At 40.3% G+C, this 25,388-nt stretch overlaps 1 protein-coding gene and 1 long non-coding RNA gene across 6 annotated transcripts in view; one reads left to right on the top strand and one right to left on the bottom strand.

Moving 5' to 3' along the window:
* Positions 1-25,388, bottom strand: part of PLCE1 (phospholipase C epsilon 1) — a 334,371-nt gene that overhangs the window by 31,895 nt on the left and 277,088 nt on the right. For 2 of the 5 annotated variants that reach the window (XM_063710326.1, XM_055352518.2), the window contains 6 exons: positions 22,747-22,905; positions 16,573-16,702; positions 13,661-13,702; positions 12,588-12,709; positions 11,533-11,650; positions 2,852-2,983 (listed from right to left, as the gene is read on the bottom strand). In XM_063710326.1, the coding sequence (XP_063566396.1) occupies positions 2,852-2,983; positions 11,533-11,650; positions 12,588-12,709; positions 13,661-13,702; positions 16,573-16,702; positions 22,747-22,905 (703 nt within the window). The remainder of the gene's footprint in view (positions 1-2,851; positions 2,984-11,532; positions 11,651-12,587; positions 12,710-13,660; positions 13,703-16,572; positions 16,703-22,746; positions 22,906-25,388) is intronic. The other 3 variants (XM_055352517.2, XM_019035264.3, XM_063710327.1) reach the window with 2 other exon arrangements.
* Positions 9,436-17,194, top strand: LOC109028632 (uncharacterized). Its single transcript, XR_002007653.3, has 4 exons — positions 9,436-9,665; positions 13,013-13,112; positions 15,863-15,898; positions 16,154-17,194. It is a non-coding gene; the product is annotated as an uncharacterized lncRNA (long non-coding RNA).

Here is a 25,388-nt window from a genome sequence, read left to right as displayed (position 1 = left end):
TCATCTCCATAACATAAAATCAGCAAGTACTGATGGAGAAGCTACAGTAAGTTATTCGTAAGATCTAGCTAAGATCATTGATGAAGGCGGCTACATTAAACAACAGAATTTTTTTTTTTTTTTTTTTTTTTTTGAGATGGAGTCTTGCTCTGTCGCCCAAGCTGGAGTGCAGTGGTACGATCTTGGCTCACTGCAAGCTCCGCCTCCCGGGTTCACGCCATTCTCCTGCCTCAGCCTCCTGAGTAGCTGGGACTACAGGCACCCGCCACCACGCCCAGCTAATTTTTTTTTTTGTATTTTTAGTAGAGATGGGGTTTCACCGTGTTAGCCAGGATGGTCTCGATCTCCTGACCTTGTGATCCACCTGCCTCGGCCTCCCAAAGTGCTGGGATTACAGGCATGAGCCACCACGCCCGGCCAAACAACAAATTTTTATTGTAAATGAAACAGCCTTCTATTGGAAGAAGATGCCACCTAGGACTTTCATAGCTAGAGAAGATAAGTCAATGCCTGGCTTCAAAGAAAAGGCTGTCTCTCTTGTTAGGGGCTAATGCAGCTGGCGACTTGAAGTTGAAGCCAATGCTCATGGACCATTCTGAAAATCCTTAGGGCCCTTAAGAATCATGCTAAATCTACTCTGCCTGTATTCTATAGATGGAACAAAACCTAGATGACAGCACATCTGTTTACAGCATGATTTTTCATGTCTGCTAACACAGTATCCAGTCTGCAGCCCATGAACAAGGAGTAATTTGAACTTTTAAGTCTTATTTAAGAAATAAATTTCATAAAGCTAAAGCTTCCATAGGTTGTGATTCCTCTGATGGATCTGGTGAAAATAAAATGAAAACCTCCTAGAAAGAATTCACCATTCTAGACGCCCTTAAGAGCATTCATGATTCATGGGAGGAGGTCAAAAGAGCAACATTAACAGAAGTTTGGGAGAAGTTAATTCCAAACTTCATGGACGACTTGGAGGGGTTTAAAACCTCAGTGGAGGGAGTAACTGCAGATATGGTGGAAACAGCAAGAGAACTAGAAGTATAGCCTGCAGATGTGACTGAATTCCTGCAATTTCGTGATAAAACCTGAATGGATGAGGAGTTGCTTCTTAATGGATGAGCAAAGAAAGTGGTTTCTTGAGATGGAATCTACTCTTGGCGAAGATCCTGTGAACATTGTTGAAATGACAACAAAGGATTTAGAATATTTCATACATTTAGTTGATAAAGCAGCAGTGGAGTTTGAGAGGTCTGACCCCAATTTTGAAAGTTCTACCATAGCCAGGCATGGTGGCTCACACCTGTAATCCCAGCACTTTGGAAGGCCGAGGTGGGCAGATCATGAGGTGAGGAGATCAAGACCACCCTGGCTAACATGGTGAAACCCCATCTCTACTAAAAATACAAAAAAAGTAGCCGGGCGTGGTGGTGGGCGCCTGTAGTCCCAGCTACTCAGGAGGCTGAGGCAGGAGAATGGCGTGAACCCGGGAGGCAGAGCTTGCAGTGAGCCAAGATCTTGCCACTGCACTCCAGCCTGGGTGACAGAGCAAGACTCCATCTCAAAAAAAAAAAAGAAAGTTCTATCATGAGTAAAATGCTATCAAACAGCATTGCATGATACAGAGAAATCTTTTGTACAAGGAAGAGTTGGTTGATATGGCAGACTTCACTGTTGCCTTCTTGTAAGAAACTGCCAGACACCCCAGCCTTCAGCAACCACCCCCCCGATGAATCAGCAGCCATCAACGTTGAGGCAACACCCTCCACCAGCAAAAATATTACAACTTGCTACAGGCTCAGATGATTGTTAGCATTTTGTATCAATAACGTATTTTCTATTGAAGGTATGTACATTTTTTAGACATAATGTTATTGCACACTTAATAGACTATGGTATAGTGTAGACATAATTTTTATATGTACTGGGAAACCAAAAAATTAATGTGACTCATTTTATCGTGATATTCACTTTATTGTAGTGGTCTGGAACCGAACCTGCAATATCTCCAAAGTATGCCTGTATCCCATTTGGATTATCTTAAAAAGGATCTTATTTTTCTTGAACAAAACACAATAAACTTAATAGTGGTTACTTCTGGAGAATAGCACCAGGACACTGAGTGGAAAGGAATTTTAATAATACTCTGTATTGTTTGAGTTTTTAACTATGAGAATTTATTACTTTCATAATAAAAAGTAACTAGAAATAAAATAGCCATATCTTCTGGAGTTATAATGGTGAAGAGAACAGTTCCAAGAAACCACTAGAATGTTCCAAGAATGTTCCAAGGTGCCTCTAATTTTTACTCGTGACGCAAACACTGTTCAAACATCTTCAGTGAAATGTTATTTTTATTTTTTTAATTTTTTAATATTTTTTTGAGACAGAATCTTGCTCTGTCACCCAGGCTGGGGTACAGTGGTGCGATCTCAGCTCACCGCAACCTCTGCCTTCTGGGCTTAAGCGATTCTCTTGCCTCAGCCTCCCTAGTAGCTGGGATTACAGGTGTGCACTACCACACCCGGCTACTTTTTGTATTTTTAGTAGAGACGGCGTTTCATCATGTTAGCCAGGCTGGTCTCGAACTCCTGACCTCAAGTGATCCACCTGCCTTGGCCTCCAAAAGTGCTGGGATTACAGGCATGAGCCACTGTGCCCAGCCTGAAATGCTGTTTTTAGTACGTTAAAAGTGTAAGTTAGCAATTACAAAAATTTATACTATACTCAGACGATATTAACGTTCATGGAAAAAGACTTAAAAAATTCAAGGGAAGTGCTTAGACAGTAAAATATCTAAATCATCCAGCATGCAGAATCAAGCAAAGATATTGTAAGAAAGTGACTTTACTTTTTCCAGATGTTTTGTTAAATGATGCTGTCTCCCCTGGGCTCATTCTGCCCGGATTGTTGCCAAAAATGGACTTCCTGCTTTTCCTTTCTTTTCCTCTGCTAGAGCCAGATGCATTTAGAGTTGACAGTCCTGTTCCCATAAAATGAAAATAAATAAGCCAAAAACTACAAGAAAGGCAACTCAACATTTTCCATCCCCGTTCATGTTTATTTTGAAGTCCTACTACTCCCTTGGAACCTAGTACAGAAACCCTACTAGCAGTTTTTGTTCTGTTAATAATAGCATTGTAGGCAATTAAAGCAAAGTTTTAAAAATCTCTATAGGCAAATGCAACAAGAACTGCATGCTTATCACAGAATGACCACAAAATCACACACACACTTAGCTGATTGTGCATCAGAAAGATTTTGAAAAACTGCATGAAAAGAAGGTGCTGTGGCCAGAAATGATCAGTGGCTAATTATTTAATTTGGAGAGATGAAGGAATGGCTATTACTTGGGTTTTAGTGTCATAGTGTCTAGGTTCAATTCCTGCTGATATTAGCCTTGACATAACACCTCCTTCTTTGGTCCTCAGTTTCCTTATCTACAAAATGTGTGTAATGATAGGAACTCGCTCATATGGTTACTCTGAAGATGGGAAATATGGTGATAATGATGTTTATGGCTTCTCTTTCTCACTCCTGGTCTAACAACTCCCCGGATGCTTCATGCCTGGCACAGTGCCTGGTGCAGAGCAGAACTGAATACATATTTGCTGAATGAGGAAATGAATGCAAACCACATAGACCTGGCTCCAATGTAAAAAGAGTGAGCTGAAGGCACCAGTGAAGCCAGAATTGCCTCCAAATTGTTCCCACTGTCATAATTGTACCTTTGGAGAGTAATTCCCTAAGCTGAAGCAGCATTCAGGAGGTCCTATTTCAGATGATAATACACATTCCCAGAATATCATCAGAGGAGACAGGATAGAGTAGTGTTTAAGAGCATAGACTTTGGAGTGAGACAGCTGGGTTTAAAATCTGTTCCTGGCAGGACAATCTCACACAAGTTACTTAACCTCTCTAGATCACTCCCTCCTCATCTGTAAGTGGGCTGTGGTTAGGAATAAACAAGATAATATACATATACAGGCTGAATATCCCTTATCTGAAATGCTTGGGACATGAAAGTGTTTCAGATTTCAGATTTCTTTGGATTTTGGAATATTTGTATCATACTCACCTGGTTGAGGATCCCCAGTCTGAGAATCCGAAATCCGAAATGCTCCCATGAGCATTTCCTTTGAGTATCATGTCAGCGTTCAAACAGTTTTGGATTTTGGAGCATTTCGGATTAGGGATGCTCAACTTGTCCATACTTAGTAGTGTGTCTTTTTCAGGGAAGTGCTCAGTCCATAGTAGCTGTTATTATTATAGCTTAATGTGGGGCTTCTAAGGTTTTCTTTTTCCTCCAAAGTATTCATAACAGCAAACATGCGCAAACTTAGACTATTGAGTTCTCATACCTTGATCTTAATATTTGTGTACATTTTGCTCTTGACACAATTACTTAATAATGGATTTTCTCCCAAGTAAAACTGATGAGGGACCAGTGGGGAGAGGCTCTGTTCATTCCGGACTTTTGCCTGTATCCTGCCACATGTCAATATCTTCTACCAGAATGTGGGTACTTCAGTGAAGAGCCTGGCTATTCTTTTGGGATGGGGAGGGGAAGAATGTAAACAAGGGCTGAGTGATCAAAAAAGGGGAAGGATTTTGAATTGTGAGAAGGGGCCCAGAAAAATAATGAAGAAGCAACAAAGAACCTTCATCTACCCCGCTGGCTCACTTACCAATAACGACATTTCCAGAAAGCTGGGATTACAGGTGTGCACCACTAATTTTTGTATTTTTAGTAGAGACGGCATTTCACCATGTTGTCCAGGCTGATCTTGAACTCCTGACCTCAAGTGATCCACCCACCATGCTCCAGACGATGTGCTAATCACACTAGATACTTTATTGCTAATTTTTACAGCAATCCTTTAAGTTAGGACTGTTACACCCCTTTTACAGATAGGGAATCCCAGGTGCAGGGCAGCTATCATACATAACTGTTCAAGTCAAGGTCATGGAGAGAGAGAGCTGGGATTTAAATCCATATGGTTAGCCTGGTGGCTGCCTCTCTTCCTCAGCTGAGTCTCTAGTTAATTTTAGGGTCTTCCTCTCATCTGTGTTTTTACTTGTGATTGTGAATAAGAATGCTTATTTTAGATATAGATGTTGGAACATGTGACATGACTAAAGCTTCGAGATAGAAGTTTGAGCAGAAGCCATCTAGGTATTTAGGAATACACCAACTCCAGAACCAGATGCAGTGGTGCACACCAGTAGTCCCGGCGACTTGGGAGGCTAAGGCAGGAGAATCACTTGAGCCCAGGAGTTTGAGGCCAGCCTGGGCAACTTAGCAAGACTCTGCCTCTAAAAAGAAAAAGAATTACTTAAAAAAAAAGAATAAATTGACTCCAGTGCATATGATGGTATCTTCCTTCAGAAATCCTAATCTGTCTGGAAGCTTTGAAATCAACTCCCTAACTAGACAAGCAATGTACAGTCATTAGCCACATAGCAACATTTAGGTCAACAGACCACGTATATGATGGTGGTCCCATTTAAGATTGTACTGGAGCTGAGAAATTCCTATCACCTTCTGCTGTCCTAACATCCATAGCATAACACATTATTCAAGTGCTTGTGATTAGATTGGTGTAAACAAATCTGCTGCGCTGCCAGTCATATAGAAGTCTAGCACATACAATTATGTACAGAACATACTTGATAATAATAATAAATATGTTACTGGTTTATATATTTACTATACTTTTTATCATTATTTTAGAGTATACTCATTCTACATTACATGTGTATATATGTGTGTGTGTATATATATATATTTTTTAAGTTACATATATATATATATAGGTTAACTGTAAAACAGCCTCAGGCAGGTCCTTCAGGAAGTATTCCAGAAGAAAGCATTGTTATCATGGGAGATGATAGCTCCATGCTTGTTATTGTCCCTGAAGACCTTCAGTAGGACAAGATGTGGAAGTGGAAGACAATGATATTGTTGATCTTGACTCTGTGTCGATCGAGGCTAATGTGGGTGCTTGTATCTGTTTTTAATAAAAAAGTTTAAAAAGTAAAAAAATAAAAAATAAAATGAAGTAAAAAAATTAAAAATAGAGAAAATCTTACAGAATAAAGAAAGAAAATGTCTTTGGCTAGAGTCACAGAATGGAAAAAAAAAAAAGGAGATAAATAAGAAAGAAAATGGCTGGGTGCGATGGCTCATGCCTGTATTTCCAGCATTTTGGGAAGCCAAGGCAGATCAGTCCAGGAGATCAGCCTGGGCAACATAGTGAGACCCTTGTCTCTAAAAAAGAAAAAAAAAAATTAGCCAGGTATTGGTGGCACATGCCTGTAGTCCTAGCTACTCAGAAGACTAGGGTGGGAGGATCACTTGAGCCCGGGAGTTCAAGGTTACAGTGAGCCATGATTCCACCACTGCACTCCAGCCTGGATGACAGAGCAAGGCCAGGTCTTTAATTAAAAAATAAAAATAAGATAAGAAAGAAAACATTTTTATACAGCTGTACAATGTGTTTGTGTTTTAAGCTAAGTGTTATTATAAAAGAGTCAAAAATTAAAAAAATAAAAATTTATAAAATATAAAGTTACAGTAAGCTAAGGTTAATTTATTTCTGAAGAAAAATTTTTATTTATAAATGTAGTGTAGCCTTAGTGTACAGTGTTTATAAAGTCGATAGTCATGTACAGTAACGTCCCAGGTCTTCACATTTACTCATCACTCACTCACTGATCCACCTAAAGCAACTTCCAGTCTTGCAAGCTTCATTCATGATAAGTGCCCTATACAGATGTACCATTTTAAATCTTTTATGTCATATTTTTACTGTACCTTGTCTGTTTAGGTATGTTTAAATGCACAAATACTTACCACCGTATTCAGTACAGTAACATGCCGTACAGGCTGGTAGCTTAGGAGCAACAGGCTACACCATCTAGCCTAGGTGTGTAGCAGGCTACACTGTAGCTTTGTCTAAGTTCACACTATGATGTTTCACCCAATGACAAAATAATCTAATGAAGCATTTCTCAGAATGTCTCTCCCTGATTAAGTGATGCATTACTGTAAATATAATCAGTGCTAGGCTTTCTTCTGGATGCTCTCCCAGAGACATCAGAGGATTCAACCTATTGGCACTGCTAAAATCAGGAGAGAAGCTGAGTCTGGGGATGGTCCAAGAGCCACTCAGGGTCACACGGCTACTTTTCCTTCCTGAGTGCCTTGCCTGCCATGCTCTGCACGGCATAGCTGGGCCTCATCTTACCCAGTCACTATAGGCCCGAAAAGCTGTGTTCACTGGTTTTGCAAGATATTGGGAGGCACCGAGGGTAATTAAGTTTCAGTGAACAGGGCTACCTCTCAATGGTGTGTTGGTTGACATTCTCCCGAGAGTTCTGTTCCAAGCCCTCTCATTTCCTGAAATGCATCCCTTTGCCCTCCAAGGTGTTCCAACCTGCAGCACTACTGTGGGTCTGAGGAACCCAGAACAGCCATGGGGGATGGCCAAGGCTCTCTGTGGGGGAGGCAACTCTCAGTGCCAGGGACCCACACCCAGCTAGCCCAAAGCTGTCCAAGGCAGCAGGGTTCTACTTTTGTCATTCAAATGGCTTGTTAGCAAACCACTGTTTGTGAACAAAGCTTGTCTCTCAGTGCTGAGAAAATGACAGTGTGTGTCCAGGGAATGGACTGACATTTGCAAGGCTCTCCCCATGTGGCTCCTTCAGTGTAGGAATAAAAATGAGCCCTGGAAGTTACAGAATCTTCCGGACGAGCCTCACTATGGAATCCCTGGGCACCTGCTCTGTGGACTGTGTGGTGGATCCAAAGGAGAATGAGGCAAAATCCCCCTCAGAATTAGACTTCCAGATCATCTGGCTCTACCTGCTCCTGAATTGCCTGCCTTAGAAACCCAGGGACCAGGACCTCCCAGTGCCTTCCAAATGTAAATCCCTGGTAGAGAGGCCTGAGACTGGGTATGTTAATCAAGTGGCCTGGGTGATTCTGGAGATTTCAGCAAGTGTAGTAAACAAGGATTCTAGTCAACTCCACTTTTGAGTGAGAAAGGCTCGGAGAGAAGATTTGCCTTGGCCAAATCACAAAGCATGGTAGCCAAGAGCCCAGGTCTCTGACCCACGATCTTATCTGATGATCTTGTCACCACTGAATAATTTTTTTCTTACAAGGTTGTAATCTTTTAAGCTATGGGTATGTCAAGGCATACAGAGCAGCATAATGGACATTGGAGACTCAGAATGAGAGTGGGAGGGAGGTGAGGGATGAAAAACTACCTGGTGGGTATGACTTACACGACTTGGGTGACAGGTGCACTAAAATCCCAGACTTCATCACTATACAATTCATCCATGTAACCAAAAACTACTTGTACCACTAAAGCTGTCAAAATAAAAACACTCAAAATAAAAGAACAAGGTTGCACTCCTAACTGTGAACAACTGGGTATCTAGGAGGTACCCAAACATACGCCTATAAATGAAGGAGCTCCAGAAAGGAGATGTCACAATGAGTTGAAGAGTCTCAGATACTTTCCAAGGACCCCGTCCTTGGAATTTGGAATGGGGCCAAGGGGAGAAGGAAGGCCAGGCAAGGTTGAGAACACTCTGAGCAACGGCCTGGCACTAGAAAGACGGCAGTGTATTTGGTGCCTGAGGAGAGTAGGGGATGCAGGGGAGCTTGTGGGAAGATATTGGAAACTAGGTTGATGGGGTCATAAAATAAAAATACCATATCCTTTTTTTTTTCTATTAGAAGGAGAAAAAAACCCAGGACAATAGAAGTACTAAATGCAACCGAGAAATAAACCCTAAGAGAAAGCAGGTCGAAAAAATTCAACTACTTCCATAGTGTGGTGCAAAGAGCCCACCCCTGGGAGCTGACAGGAATTCTGGCTCTTGCCCTGCCACTGACCTAGCTTCTGATGGTGGGGAAGTTCCTTCCTTTCTGTGGGCCTCTTACCACATGATTGTTGAGTGCCTCATTGCAATGAAGGGGCTTTTTTTGTTTTGTTTTGTTTTTTGTTTGTTTGTTTTTGCATATGGCTTGTAAGAAGGGACTTGGGATGATGAAAGGTGACATACACTGAAATTGATAATGCAGCAAAATTAAAATGAACAGCATAGCAAAATGAACAGTTTATAGTATTTTCCTCATGTGCGTCAAACAAATGATTGTAACAAGAAATATTTAGAAGGTATTATAACAATCATTCTGGCAATCCAATTTAGCTATTTTGAGACAGGAAATAAAATCAGGGAAAAAATGTAAGAAATTTCATTTTTCTAAAGAAAATGAAAATACACTATACCTATGAAGAAATGTATGCTATGTGAACACTTTTAAAAAACAACATACTTGGAATTTTTAAAATAAGCCGAACGACCACGTGCTTAGAAGCTCTACCACGTGACCTCCTGATCTTCCACGATTCTCTACTGGTACAGAGACTTTGTCTTTCACACAGACTTCAAATATCTTTGGGAATTTGTGCTCCTTATTTACTGAGTGCTTGAGAAGAAAAGACAAAGCCAGTGGAATGGTCCGAGTGTGGCATCCGCTGCATTTATAAAGAATAAGAGCTGCAGTGGGTGTGATTCTTGGACAGAGTGGCGCTCATCCTTGTTCCTGCAATGAAGGACATGCCAGCCTCCAGGCTCTTTGACAGGTAAAGGGTTTTACTCCATCAGAAAAAGAGTTTTGCCAGTTGCAAATAATGGTCATATTGTACTTATATGCCATGAGGTCATGGTCTGTGAAATTAAACTTAAATGGCCAGGTTCCTGCATTTCTTGGAAATCTTTGCTGGCTACTTATTGATTCATATCCTCCTCAACAGGATTTGCTAGCAGACAAGCAGTAGCAACTGCCAAAAGTTTAAAAACAGCTTATAGGAGAAAACTTACAATTAAAATGATTTTAATATCATGAAATATATGATTTTTATCATATCATTAAATAATATGATTTTTTTTACTCTGATGTGTGAAAAGCTCACTATTACCTAACTGTGATTTTAAAAATTTAATTATTATTTTTTAGAGATGAGGTCTTGCTATATAACTTGCCCAGGCTGGACTTGAACTCCTAGACTCAAGCATTTCTCCTGCTCAGCCTCCCTGGTAGCTGGGACTACAGGCACCACCACACCCAGTTTGCCTAACTTTTAAATAGCCCAATGCCTCTGGCCCGTTTGTCAGGCACGGTGTGAGACTAGGTGCTTAAGATATGCTCTGGGAGGGACCTGAGTTCAGCTCATCTTGAAAAGATAAGGGCATTTTAGTGCCTCTCTCCAGGCCAAGTCTATAAATCCTGTTTACTAACATTTAGACTGATCCTCCTATCTCAGCCACTTTCCTGTTCTCAGAAATTGTATTCAAGAGAATCCTTTTTCTTAGTATGAGGAGATGAATTTTTCTGAGTTCCATGTACTTAGTGACTTTCTTGTCTTCCACCCCCTGGTGCCCCACTTGTGGGACACATAATTGAGTACCTCATTGAAAACAGCCCGAAACAAGAGAGGCCAGGCAGTATAACGGGTAAGGGCAGGACTCTGGAGACAGACAGGCTTCAGAGCCATAGGTCTACCATTCATTAATTGAAAAGGACACTGTTTTTGGAAAGTGGTTCATCAGCCTAAGTCCACTGCACTTCTAAAAACGGTCAATTGGGGGAAATCTCTCCTTCCACTTCAACCCCATCCTTGGTCCTCGTGGTTTGGGTGGGGCCTTGCTACCCAGCTCAGAGTGGAGCATGTGACATGGGATCCAGACCATCAGAGCACTGCATCTCCTGGCCACAGTGATTGGTAAAGGACCCAATGAGAAACAATGACACTTCTGCGGGAAGTTCTGGAAGAGACTCTAACACTGAAGCTGAAACTGGAAGCATGTAGTGCTAGCCTGCTGTAGCCGTCTCGCAACCAGAAGGGAATAAAGGGGAGAAAGCCAACATGATGGAGGCGGAATGAGAAATGAGGAAAGAGGAAGCATGTGCCTTGTTTAAGCTATACCTGAAACCTGTGTGTCTTCATTTGTAAGCACGAGTCAATAAAGTTCCCTTTACTTAGGTCAATTTCTGCCACTTTCAAACAAAAGAATCTTGACTGATATACTCTGAAACTTGGGGCAAATTACTTCATCCCTCTCAGACTTTATTTTAAAATGGAGATAATACCGCCTACCTTGTAGAATCATTATGAACAGTAAAGGAGATGTACGTAAAATAGCACAAATCCTAGTACTTAAGTATTTAATACATTTAGCAATTAGAAATTATGAGTATTATAACTTTTATAATTATTAACTATTATAAAAAGACATTGTGTGACCTGAAAAATGAATATTTTATGGTATTTTTCTTCATGAGCATCAAGGCAAATTATAATAATAAAGATATTTAGGAGGTATTATAACAATGATTTCAGCAACACAATTTAGTCATTTTGAGAGTGTTCACAATGCCCAATTAAATAAATGGCATATTTTTAACCTTTGATATCTTTAAAAGTTATAGATGATATTGCCTAATCTTACCTGGAAATTTTACTGCTTGACAATAGATTACAAGGTCAGAAAGCTCTGGTGCAATCTGTCTGCTTTCCTTTTTATTCTGATCAAGATAAAATTCTTCTCCCAGTTCCATATCATAAACCTGGTAAGGGAAAAATGATACCATTTTACATGGAAGGTATATGCTACTCACCTCTGGATTCCCAAAGCTCTTTTATCTGTCCTCCTCTGGTGTTATTACTGTATTTCCCCTTGCATGGTAATTATCCATATACATGTCCCAACAGCTTTCCTAGAGTAAAAGCTTTCTGAGGGCAGGAGGTGAGTCTAATTCATCCTCCATCTTCCCTCAGTGCATGGTCCACTGTCTTACATGTGAAATGGTCAATAAATCTTTGTTAAATAAATAGAGGACTGACTATGTATCTTCCGTGGCTCAAATTTTTGACATATCTTACAATTCCATTGTCCAACAATGTCACTGCAACTGCGTCTAAAGATTTGCTCAGAGTCTATAAACTGTGAGGCACTTGAGGATAGGGTCTGGGTATTTCATTTATCTTCCTATTCTCAGTGTCATTCCTCTGCTATCTGGCCCGTTTATCTTCTTGGTCATCCCAAATGCCTTTAACACTGCTTGCAATTCCCTGGACATACCAGGCTGCCCTCTTGGCCCGAATGTTCTGTTTTTGTCTGTTTAGCCAAATCTTCCTTCTGAAACCTCATCTTCCCTGAAAGCCTGTCCTTGATTCTCTGATAACACAGTATAATCACTGTTCTATGCACTTACATTCAACACAGTTGACATGTCTGCCTTCATCACTAAACCACCTCCTGTGCCACTTCAGTACCTGCCACCCATACACCATTAGTAGGTATTGGCTGGATGAATCAGTGACTAACTTTCCACAAATGGAAGGTGGGTGTCTTTTAATATCACCAAGTGAACTTCGGCAGGCATCTAAGGGAAAGTGAGGGGAAAGGTGAAAGGGAGGGACAGGGAGCAAGTGAAATCCCATCTGAAACTGACAAGAGTACCACATGGTCAAAGTGTCATTTAACAGAAACCGTTCACTCACCTTTCCTTTGTTGCAAGCAGAGTTATCTGCTTTCTTTATCCTCTTTGGGATTTCTTCATTATATTCAAACTGAAGCTTGTCATTACATGATTTATTTTCAGGTCTGTCTTCCAGAATGTTGTCTGAAAATAAGTTAGCAGACTTCAGTGAAAATGAACCCAATGCTTCACTTAAGAGCTACATGTGCATCACTGTGAGGACATCCAGATACTTGTACTTGTCTATAAGAATGAGGCTCTAACTATATAGTATGTTAACAAAATGATGGCTTGAAGCATAACTGTAAAAATTGGGTTGCTGCAGTTATTTTCAATTTAATTGATTTATTTACCAGTAGTTTTTGTCACTTATATACATAATTTAAATGATTCAAAATAATCTGGCATATAGACATAATCTAAATGAAGATGCCAATTTTCATACAGATGATTGGAACTGTGCAAATATTATGGAAGATACCCCGTGTCAAGAAGCTGACAGCACACACGTTTGGGAAGGATTTAGTGGCTGAAGCACTTCTAGAAGGTACATACATGATTGACTCACTCTCACTTTGAAATGAAGCTATTTACTTCTTTTACCTTGAGAAATGCCAAAACCTAGGGGGAAAGACTTATTATTGGGTGCAATGCAAAGTCTTCACAATTATAATTAAAAAGTAAAGTTTTCATGATTATTAATTTACTAAGTGATAATCATAACAGAAAATAAAATACATCTGAATATTATATCATAAGATATAATCTTATATTTTGCTCTTTTTTTGCTTTTCTATTCGGAATGACTCTAAAGGTATTAGAAGTGTATTGTGATGATGACCTTTTAAAATGAAAAACAAGAAAGCTAATTTCTCACTCAAGATTCAGTATTGCATCATCAGAGCACAAACGATTAGACCAAAAGGACCTTATACCAAATCAGGGCCATGCAGGCTGACAAGAAGTAAATGAGATAAATCATTTCAATACATTTGTATTCACAGAAGTATCACGTCATGCTAACCGGGCCCAAGAAACTGGAAACAGAATGCTGACATCCATGCAGTTAAAATGCCCCGTTCAAATGGCATTTACCTTCCTGACCGTTAGGAGCAGGGGAGGCAGTAAGGACATCTGCTACAGAAAAACAGAATCAGAAAGGGGTAAAGGAAGGAGAAAATTAAGACAAACACCAGATAAATTAAACAAAGGCATGAAGCAAAGCACAAATAACAGCAGCTTAGATTATAAATAAATGAAACAGGAAATGCTCTATAGATTTAATATTTTGACTGTTGAACAATGCAAGGACTAGCAGTAAACGAAATATAAACATTATTAATGTGAATCATGCCAAGGGCTGACACATTCATGTTGCATATTTTCAGTTACTGACTGCTGTAATACTCCCAATATGACTTCATTTCAAATGTACAGAAACAGATTAATTTCTTGGAATTGTGCTGTCATTGTCATAGAATATGTCTATGTTAAGTTGTAAATTCAAATTTGTCTGCAGTGTATGTTCAAAACTAGACACAAGGTAAACAACAAGGTTGGGAGAAAAACATTAAGAATTTATTACCCAAAAGGCAGAGTTACAATTTCTCAGATAAATAACTCTCATTTGCAACCTCCTTAGCGTTTTCTTGCAATAATTCTGTGGCTAGGCATTATCTCATTTTTATAGCCCAAATAGTGTTAGATTAATTCGTTTATTTAATGGGCATGAAAACCAAGGATGAGAGATGCCACAGAGATAAACCGGGCACCCTGACTTTAGAGATGGGTTCCTAATCTAGGATGCCTATGAGGGTCTCAGGAAACTTGTGAAACTCTTGCAGTTGTGCAGAATTTTGAGAGCATGTTTTATTTTTCAGAGGTGATAGTTTTCATCTGATTCTCAAAAAGACCCATTATTACGAGAAGCTAGGAAACCTTTTAGGCCCCCTAAGAGGCTGGTAATGGTGCTTCCCACAGCAGGTAGATTCCTGTTCTCTATTCTTGCTGGAGAAAGTGGAGATCGTCACAATAATCAAAGGCATATGGTTAGTAAGGCATCTAATAGTCACATACGGAAGCCTTAACTGGACAAGCTTCAACAAGTCACAGCATAACTACAAGGCCTGTTTGAGAATCATCCAGTCAGAGGGATCTTTCAATGAAGGGGGAAATACTCATGTAGTGGTAGTGGGCTTAAGTGGTCATACATTACAGATCTTAGTGCTGGAAGTAGAGGAAGAACATCACCAAACACTTCACAGAACTTTTGATTACATATCTGAGGCATCTAAGGCCTAAGGTGGTGAAGACATTGCCCCAGGTATCACAGTCTACTGGAACAGAGCCTGGTGTAGTCCCCTTTTCCAATGATACTCCACCTCTGCATATGTGGATTGTTAAAAATGCATGCAACTATCTTAGAAATTCAGTGGTATAGGACTAAATTTCCCAAATGAAAATAAATCAGAAAATCCTTCTCCCACCTGTTCATTTTGTTACTTGCAAATCAAAACCATCTATAATAATTTTTTGTTATTTCTTTATGTGAAATCTACAGTATAATAATAATTTCTAAAAAGGCTTTTCCTGTCTTATTCTCAGAAGTACAGAAAAAGCACAGGAGTAATTTACGAAAGAGCAAATTTGTTTTCTAGTGGACTAACTACTTATAGGGGCATATGACATCTAGATTAGTTGATTTCTTAGGTGTGATTTTTATTTCATATCTGAATCAATTAGTTCTACGGGGCATTACTGCAACTGTAATGGGGAAGAAAACCATGGGGAAGAATAAGTTAATATAAAAAATTCACATTCCCATGACTTTGCAGAGAAATTGTCTTGACTCCTTTTAATTTTTTCCCCTCTTACTATCTGATGAGATATGTCCCTCATATTAGCTCATGGGGTTTCAGGTGTAGCAAACTGGCTTTTAATTGGTGGTATGGAGCAATCAACTATTACTAAGGACAAATACTAAATGATGTAGTTTGGTATTATATTTGGGGGCAGACAGTTTGGTATTATATTTGCAGTATAACAAGTGATGGAGGCTCACAAAACTGAACTATGACTGGAGACAACTCAAATTTCTGCTGAGGAGCAGATATTTGGAGGCGGGGGCTCAGTTGTCTTAACGCATGAGACAACTTAATGGTAAATGGTTTCTGGTCTGGGCATATCTGCATATTTAGCAAAACAATTATTCTACATAGAAACAATATATTCTACTATATAATGTTTATAGAAATAGGAGCCTTGGCATTTTCTTATTATTATATTGTTGTCTTTCAGACATCACCAAAATGAAACAGTCTACTATCAGCAAAGGTACCTCAGTAAACATTCTGAATCTCTAACAAATGTTTAATGCAAATGAAACACTCTGAAAACCTAATTCTCATGTGAGAAGAATCCTTCGCTAGTAATCACATCATTCGTGTGACTTTTTTGTATTGCGTCATTAGCATTACCTATGTTTTTTTCTCTTTGGTGGGGCCAGAAGGAAAGATCTTGTTGGCTTAGTGGTATGAAAACCAGGGAGGGAGGGGAAATGAGGCTCCTCTCCTTTCTTTTCACTACTAGAATGCCAGAGCAAGAGTGAAACAGAGAGCACAGAGCCGTGATGCTGCCCCTTGCCGGTGGTGCAGGAGAAAGGACGCAACCTCAGTCTACGACTCCTGCCAAGATTATCAGCCACGCTAGAAACTAAAGGGTGAAAACAGGGTTTCTCTGCTGCAATTCCATCTCTTCCTCTAGAAACTTGTCGTAGGAATGACTCCCTGTAACCTCCCACACCTGCCTCTTCTTTCCGTAAGTGTTGGCTAACAGAATCCCCTTCCTTCCTCGGTCCTTGCTAAGTGACTGAATTCAGAAACTCCTGGACAATACTACAACCATCCGTATTACTGGTCTTTGGAGCTCTAGACTTATTTTAGAAAGAAAAATGTGGCAAATCATCCAAGAATTTTCCTGTGCACAGCACAGGGATCTGTTTCTCTTACCATCAGAAAGGGATTCATAGTCATAATCATATTCGTCCTCCTCATCTTCTTCTTCCTCATTATTGGCAGGTGGGGGGTTGGCATTCCCACCATTATAAGCCTGCGCTTGCATAGATGCTAACTGATGAGCCTGTAAAATAGCAATAATTGTAAACTGCAGATGCCAAGCTACTGAATTCATTTATAACCTTTAAAACTACCCCTGATGTTTAACACAATCATTAAAAGTGGCTTAACCTATTTTGATACATTTGGGAGAGGAGAAAAACATCTAGATTCCCTCGAAATGCAATGTCAACACTTGGGTGAACGTTAGCATTCCTACAGGAAGAATCCTGGAGCTTTTATAAACAATCTCCAGAAGACTGTGTGCGGTGCCCAGCTAGCCAGGTTCCCAGGACAACCCCTCCAAGAGAAAGCTTTGGTGATTTGGAGAACCAGCATCAATCCCAAGTGACTGAAGAAGTGAATCACCCATCAACTTTTCAAAAGTATGTCTCTGTTAAGAAACCATTTTTTCCCCTTCTTAAAATAATATCTACAGGCTCCTGACCTTGAGAACAATATTAGAATCCCTATGGACAAAGAGGCCAAAAGAATTGTTGTTGGTTTAAATAAAATTGTTTTCAAACGGCTTTCTGAACCATAAATCAGATTAACAAAACAGGCCTAGAAACTTTAGGAAACTTGATGTGTGCAGCCAGGGAGGTCACATACTCCATGTTTACTGGAATTACTGTGAAGTGATAAGCATCAGTACAGGTCTGGGAACCTATCTAGCTTAAGAAAATCATCTGAAATATAGGAAACATTACTTGCATGAACTAAATGCAGGAAACAACCTAAACGGGGTAGAGGAACGGGGTCAGTAAGCAATGGTTGTCTGCTGGAGAGAATGAGATATGAAAAAATAATTGATATATATTTATTGAACAAAGGAAGTGAACAAATTCTTTTATTCAATATTTATGCATTGAATATATCATATAGATTATATATACACACATATACAATTCTGCATGTGTATGTGTACATACATGTGTGCTAATATATACTATATATAATGTATGTGTGTGCATACAGATAATAGCTATACATGTAAATATATACACTATATAAATATACATATAATTCTGTATTTGTTTTATATATTTAAAGTGCAATTATATAAAATGACAGTCATGAAGTGCTAGATATTAAATGTTAACACGGCAGGGGTTCTTCACTTGTTTTTGCATCACAGACTTCTCTGGTTGTCTGGTGAGATAGGATCCCTTCTCAGAATGATGTTTTAAATGCATAAAATGAAATGGTTACAAAGGAAATACTGTTGAATACAGTGATCACATGTTATAGGAACAAATTTGTGCTATTAGAATATAAGTGTTTCTTTATTAACACAGTAGAAAACATAGTAGTAAGTTAATTAACATTTTTGAAAATATAAATTGAGCATAAATAATTCTTGAAGATATTAGCGACAACTGTGAAGTATAATGAAAAAGTTGCCATTTCTATTGATGACAATAGGTATTGCCTATATTACTGTAGTTTATTCCCTACATTTATAATCAGAGAAAATGCTAAATTTCAGCTAGAGGTTAGTGAAAATAAAGATGTAATTTTTTTCCATTTATATTCGTAGACTCCCTAAATTCTATTTGTGGATATTACCAAGGTTAAGAACTTGTGTAATACAGTTGTGTTTGACCCTGGAATTATGTATGTTTTAAAATAATTCTCTATTCCCTAAATTTTTGAAATGTGGTTATATTACCTTTATAATGAATATGTATACATAAGGAAGATACAATTCAGGCTGTGTCCATATCCAGATGAAATGTATTACAAAGCAGTCCATTCCAGATAACTGGACATGGTCTAGGCTGCGATTTCTCAAAGTGGGTTTTATGGAGCTCTGTGGGTGTTAATAGGTGTTATGCAAAAACTGACAATTACAGGAACCACAAGATACACTGAATGCCTGGAAGCAGCAGCTTAACCAAACCTGAACACATTCTTACTACAGGGTTTCACACAGCCTTCATTTAATACACTAAAGGGCATCACCAGCCTTCAAAGATCTCCAGTGCAGCATTTCCCATGCTTACTTAACCAGGAAATTTTTTTCCCCTGTCTTTCTCTTCTCAGAGTCTCTCATAGGATTAGTGTTCTTCAAAACTTTTGGAAATCTGTTGTAGGCACAAGTGAGCCACAAAAGCAGGTCTGTTTATCGCTGATAAGAGAAGGACCTTGACTCAGCGAGCACTCAAGGTAATGCCAAGTGCTGGGAATGATGACGCCAAGGGCTGGACAGACCCCACTGGCAGGGAAGCATGAGAACTGTATGGGAGAAGGACACTGCTCAAAGAACCACGAATAGCAGTGTCTGAAAGTGGAGTGCCAAGGCCCCCAAGATGCTCAAGAAGAAGCATGGGAGAGGTAGCCCAACGAACAGCCAATAGCTGGGACCCTTCTATGCAATATCCTACTTATTCTAGGGTAGAAAAATGGGACCTCAGCCCCTGAATAAAAGTAACTCGGATATAGGTTGCGGTTGGAGGTATGGGTCAGATGAGGAGACTGGCCCTCATAGGGCTAAGCAGGAGCAATGTCTTACACTTCTCTCTTTCCCCAGTACCTAGCCGCAGTGCCTGTCATTTAAGGTGAACTGAGTTTTTTGGGTTCAAATTCAGGAGAGGAATGTCAGAATCCTGGAGGATCCTGGTGGGGTATAGTTAGGAGACCTCAGGATGCATCTCAGTACAAGCCAGAGGCAGGTGGAGGGCTTCAGAAATCCTGCTCTGAGTCAATCCATCCTTGCTGAGGGTGAGTTCTTTGTATGGAAATGACTCCGGCCTTCTATGTTAGCAGGTAGGTCTGAGCCCACTGGAGCTCTGGGTCACCCAGTTTATTTGAGGTCAGATCATCACTAGGTCTAGACCCATGATCTACCAGAAAACAGAAAGGCCTTACAGATGTGACTGTGGAATCATTGCTGGTACCCCTTGGGAAGTCATCATGAAAGGTTGCAAGCAGTCTTAGAAAACTAGCAATAGGGATTATATTGTCCCATTTTTCCAAAATAAGGAACAAGTTGTGGAAATTATACTGTGGGCAGTGTCAAGGTGATAGCTGACAAAATTTCATGATGGGGTATTAATCACTTGGTTTGTGAGAACTTAGAAAATAAAGAGGTGATTTGCAAGAGTTAGAGTGGATCTACTAAGAACAAGTTTACCACACAGTGACCTCCTTAGCTTTTTCGGATAAGATAATTCACTTGATGGGAAAAACAACAGACAAATAGTGTTTCTCAAACTTCCAGGATAATAAGAATTATTATTGTTATTATTTTTTATGCAGACACCATGGTGACTTAAGGAATTATTTTTATATAAACAGATGACCAGGCCTTTCTTCTGGAAATTCTGACTTAGTCAGTCAGATTCGTGACCTTAGAATCTGTTTTTCAAAGTGCTCCAGCAATTATTCTTATTAATGTATTCTAACTTCTGTATCACCTTTGAAAAGGGCTTCTCTAAAGACCCAAGTCTGAGACTAAGCTCTATTGCTATGAGCTGGGTGGCCTTGAGAAAGTCACACAAGTGGCCAGGTTTCAGTTTTCTATTTTATAAATAAAGAAATCAATAAAGAAGTCGAAGCACACTCTGGGAAATGCAGGCTACAAGAGAGGAGAGCACTAGACAGGAGCAATAATCATCAAATGCCAGGGGGCTTATTTAAGAAGGGCACAGTCCTCTCCATGTGGCTGGCTGACTCAAGGGCAACTTGGGATGAAGACACAGTTTGAGAAACTGCTAATAAATGTACCAGATGACAGAACAAAATTCACAAAGAACCTTGTAGGATGTAATAATATACCAAAACCAAGAAGAGCAAAAATAGAGATAAATATGAGGCTCCCATATACAAAAGGTTAAAATTCATTGTTAATCTGGAAAAATGGGAATGCTGGGCATAAGAACAGTCTATATGAAAATAACTGAATGCTTTTTGTTTTCTACAAGCTCAACATGAGCTCAGTGTGTGCTAAAGAATTTTTTTTTTTTTGAGTCAGGGTCTTACTCCATGGCCCAGACTGGTATGCAGTGGCACAACCATGGCTCATTGCAGCCTTGGCCTCCCAGGCTCAGGTGATCCTCCTGCCTCAGCCTCTCCAGTAGCTGGGAATACAGGCACATGCCACCATGCCCAGCTAATTTTTATATTTTGTGTTGAGATGGAGATTTGATATGTTGCCCAGGCTTGTCTTGAACTCCTAGATTCAAGCAATCGACCTGCCTCGGCCTCCCAAAGTGCTGGGATTACAGGCGTGAACCACAGTGGCTGGCCAAGAATTTTTGAAAAGCAGACAGTCTGAGGCTGTATTAACAAAGGTTTAAAGTTCAAATTAGGGGAGGTGATGGTTTCACTGTTCTTGTGCTGTAATATACTACCTAGAATACTGATTTAGTTCTGGAAATCACATTTTCAGATTGACAAATTCAAGAATATCCACAAATTTAAGAATATCTACGATAATCTTAATGGTAAGTAAAGAGTCTTAGCAACCATATCTTGTCGGGAACAGTTGGCACAACAAGAATTTTTAGCTTGGAGAAGAAAAGCTGATGGGGAAACACATGATAGCTTTCTAAATATAAAATTAGTCTGTACAGCTGCAGAGGGAAGAGGGAGGGCCAATGAGAAGGAGGAACAGGAAGGAAGATTTGGGCTTAACATAAAAAAGACTTCTGTTCATTAGTGGAATGAAGGCCTTATAAGTAACTGCAAATGACTGTGCGCAGAATGGAAAAGGCAAGGACATTCATATTTATCATTTATCTTGAAGACCATAGTGGTATGTGTGGTTAGCAGCTTTATCTGCCTGGCAGTGAGGACTGGGCAGGAATTGTTGGATAAAGAAAACAGCACAGATGAACAGGGCTCTAGAAGAAAAAGCACCACTGCTGGGTGGTCAGTCACTGATGTGGCATTTGAGGAAGGCCAGGTAGAGTATACATGCTAACATTTAAATAACTTTGTAACAAGGCCCATCAGCATAGGTGCCATGGCCTCTGAAACCCAAGCAAAAGCAAGGTCACCTGGAGCAGATTTGGAAGTGCAGATCTGGATAAAGGTAGACCTACTGGAGGTCTCCAACTGGTGGCCCTCCAGACCTGACTTGTTTGGCTGGTGCAGTGTTTTAAAATAATTGAATTAGAGCTGTTCATTGACACGGCGTGCACACTCCACTCCTGTCCTCACGACTTCCAGCTGTCCTGTATCCAGCTGGCTCTTCACACTGATGTTTCCTGCTTAGCCCCTGAAGGTGGCTGATTTTGCAACTTTTGGCCCAGAATCATGGGTGATCTTCAAATTGGGTAATGTATTACCTTCAGAGGACACAAACACTTCAAGGGAATATGCAGGTTTGGATGTTTGTAAAGAAACTGGTTTCCGTATGTTTAGCATCTATGTGCCTGTACTCTTTGAGCCAGCCTGAGAGCAAGTCTGTAGCTGGCTAGTTTCCAAAGTGATGTTTTAGGACCAACAGTGCCCTCCTAAGTAGGACAAATAGTTTTGCCGGCTGTCATCCTGTGGGATAAGTAGGTGCAGACTGGAAAATAGACTCAGTGTTCTGTACCTGAACTTTTTCACAGACCTTTGAGCCGAGGGTCTCCTACACAGGTGGGTTTGTCGTGCTTGGGCCCAGATCTCTGTTGTCCGGATCTGGGCCCAAGCAGCATAAACTAGTGATATGCTGGGATCACAGGGCTATGGCTTTTGGGCTTCTACTACAGGCCCCATGCCAAGGGCTCCCCTAAGGGGACTCTCCCTAAAGGGGACTATAGCAGCCATTATGGGATGAACAACCCCCAAAGCTCAGTTTCAGACACAACAGTCACACTTCATCCCACCCAGAATAAATTAAATAACGGAGGTATATTCTATGTGGGAACAATTCCACAAATTAAATCTTGGGTGAGTGAGATGAGAGAATTTATTGGTCTATGGAATGAAAAGCCCAAAATCAAATTTATCATTTAAGGAAAGTCAGTCTTGAAAAACTAGTAAACCAGCAGGTCATCTGAAAGGTTAGAATGATGTTATTTTTCTTTGTTCTAGGCACATTGCCTTTTCATAACTGGTTTAACAAGAGGGGAGTACCTTTTGCTTTAAGATATCCACTGGCGTCTGATGGGCTTTTAGCTTCTTGTTTTTAAGAAGAACTTTCCTTCTGAGTTGGTCAGGTGAAGGAAGCATTGGATCATCTGAGAAATCAGTCTCAAATAAGAATTTAGTCACCAGCTTTTCTCCAAACACAGTCTAAAAAAAATGAAGGAAAACATGCAATCAATGCCTTTTATCTATAATTGATAAATATATGTACACTTCGTAAATATAGTAGATATTTTAGACTGGTTGAATTATTTAAAAAGTCTTAGGAAGAGGAACTAGGAAAGAAGCTGTCCCCTGCTCCTGCCCCCTTCACAGTTTCTTACTGAAAGGAAGGGAGGTGTTTAGAAGGACAGGAGGAGAGGTCGAGGCCACTCTGCAGCTGGTGTCAGTTCTAACTATTTAGGAAAATATTCTGTGGTCTGATGTATTAAATAAGAAAACAGAGAATCAGTTAGAGGCTGTTGTTTGTAGAATAGGTTAGTTTCAGATGAAGTCAAGTCAAAAGGATAAAACTTTGGAGGGGGTAGGGAGTAGGGACAAAGACATAGGTAGAATTTGCACCCACATAGTGTAAAGAACCACAGACACAATTCTCACAGACATTTTGAGCATGGATCTCCAAAGCAGAATGTGGGTCTGTCAAGGAGGTGGGTGGAGGGAAAGCAGACACAATGCTTATATCAACTCCATTGTTGCCCAGGCTGGTCTTGAACTCCTGAGCTCAAGCGATCCACCCGTCTCAGCCTCCCAAAGTGCTAGGATTACAGGTGTGAACCACTGGGCCTGGCCTTGAGTTATTTTTTAATTGAAAAAAAAAATCAAAGCTTAGGCCAGGACAATATGAAAAGTTAATTAGTTTTGTTGGCATTAATATTTGGGGACATTTTGTCAGTGCCCCTCCTTCCCACTGAGAGCCACATTTCCACAAATGCCTCTGTAGAGGCATTTAATTGTAATTAAAGGAAGGGGGAAGTATAATGGAATATCTGCTTCTAAATCTGGGTGCATTATTGTTGTGGGAAGTCAGGGATCCCTAATGGAGGGACCAGCTGGAGCCATGGCAGAGGAACATAAATTGTGAAGATTTCATGGACGTTTATCAGTTCCCAAAATTAATACTTTTATAATTTCTTATGCCTATCTTTACTTTAATCTCTTAATCCTGTTATCTTTGTAAGCTGAGAATGTACGTCACCTCAGGACCACTATTGCACAAATTGATTGTAAAACGTGTGTTTGGACAATATGAAATCAGTGCACCTTGAAAATGAACAGAATAACAGTGATTTTAGGGAACAAGGGAAGACAACCATAAGGTGTGACTGCCTGCAGGGTCAGGCAAAAAGAGCCATATTTTTCTTGTTGCAGAGAGCCTATAAACAGACGTGCAAGTAGGAGAGATATTGCTAAATTCTTTTCCTAGCAAGGAATATAATATTAAGACCCTAGGAAAAGAATTGCATTCCTGGGGGGAGGTCTATAAACAGCTGCTCTGGGAATGTCTGTCCTATGCGGTTGAGATAAGGACTGAGACATGCCCTGGTCTCCTGCAGTACCTTCAGGCTTACTAGGATTGGGAAACCCCAGCCCTGGTAAATTTGAGGTCAGACCGGTTCTCTGCTCTTGAACCCTGTTTTCTGTTAAGATGTTTATCAAGACAATACGTACACCACTGAACGTAGACCCTTATCAGGAGTTTCTGATTTTGCCCTGGTCCTGTTTCCTCAGAAGCATGTGATCCTTGCTCTGCCTTTTGTCCCTTGAAGCACGTGACCTACTCCCTGTTCGTAAACCCCTTTTGAAATCCTTAATAAAACTTACTGGGTTTGCGGCTCAGGTGGGCATCATGGACCTATCAATATGTGATGTCACCCCCAGCAGCCCAGCTGTAAAATTCCTCTCTTTGTATTCTTTCTCTTTATATCTCAGACTGGCTGACACTTAGGGAAAATAGAAAGAACCTACGTTGAAACACTGGGGGAAGGTTCCCCTGATACATTATCATTCCCTTATATAAGGAAGGACTGACTGTTAACACAGCAACTGTTCTGGCCAGTCTAAGCTCTTTGCTAACTTGGATCTTTGTACTGTGATATAAGAAGATCTTCTTGGCCGGGTGTGGTGCCTCACGTATGTAATCCCAGCACTCTGGGAGGCCGAGGTGGGTGGATCACGAGGTCAGGAGATCGAGACCATCCTGGCTAACATGGTGAAACCCCATCTCTACTAAAAATACAAAAAATTAGCCAGGCATGGTGGTGGGCGCCTGTAGTCCCAGCTACTCAGGAGGCTGAGGCAGGAGAATGGTGTGAACCTGGGAGGCAGAGCTTGCAGTGAGCAGAGATTGCACCACTGCACTCCAGCCTGGGTGACAGCACGAGACTCCATCTCAAAAAAAAAAAAAAAAAAAAAGATGATCTTCTCCTATAAGATTTGACTTACTTGCCCTGAGATATTTTCAGCTTTTCCACATACAACTGACAGATGACATCCTGGCATCCCTGACTTGTGGTACCAGAAGTGTTGGAGAGTTGGTCTATCCTAATCTCCTAAGGCTTTCTGGAAAGGGTAAGGAGACCAGAGAGCAATACTTATATCACTCCAGTTGAAAATAGGGACCATCCCAGAGA

The sequence above is a fragment of the Gorilla gorilla genome, chromosome 8 (assembly GCF_029281585.2).
Source record: "Gorilla gorilla gorilla isolate KB3781 chromosome 8, NHGRI_mGorGor1-v2.1_pri, whole genome shotgun sequence".
In the NCBI taxonomy this organism is placed as follows: domain Eukaryota; kingdom Metazoa; phylum Chordata; class Mammalia; order Primates; family Hominidae; genus Gorilla; species Gorilla gorilla.
The sequence above is the reverse complement of the archived record's forward strand: the minus strand, read 5'-3'. Positions and strand labels throughout refer to the sequence as shown.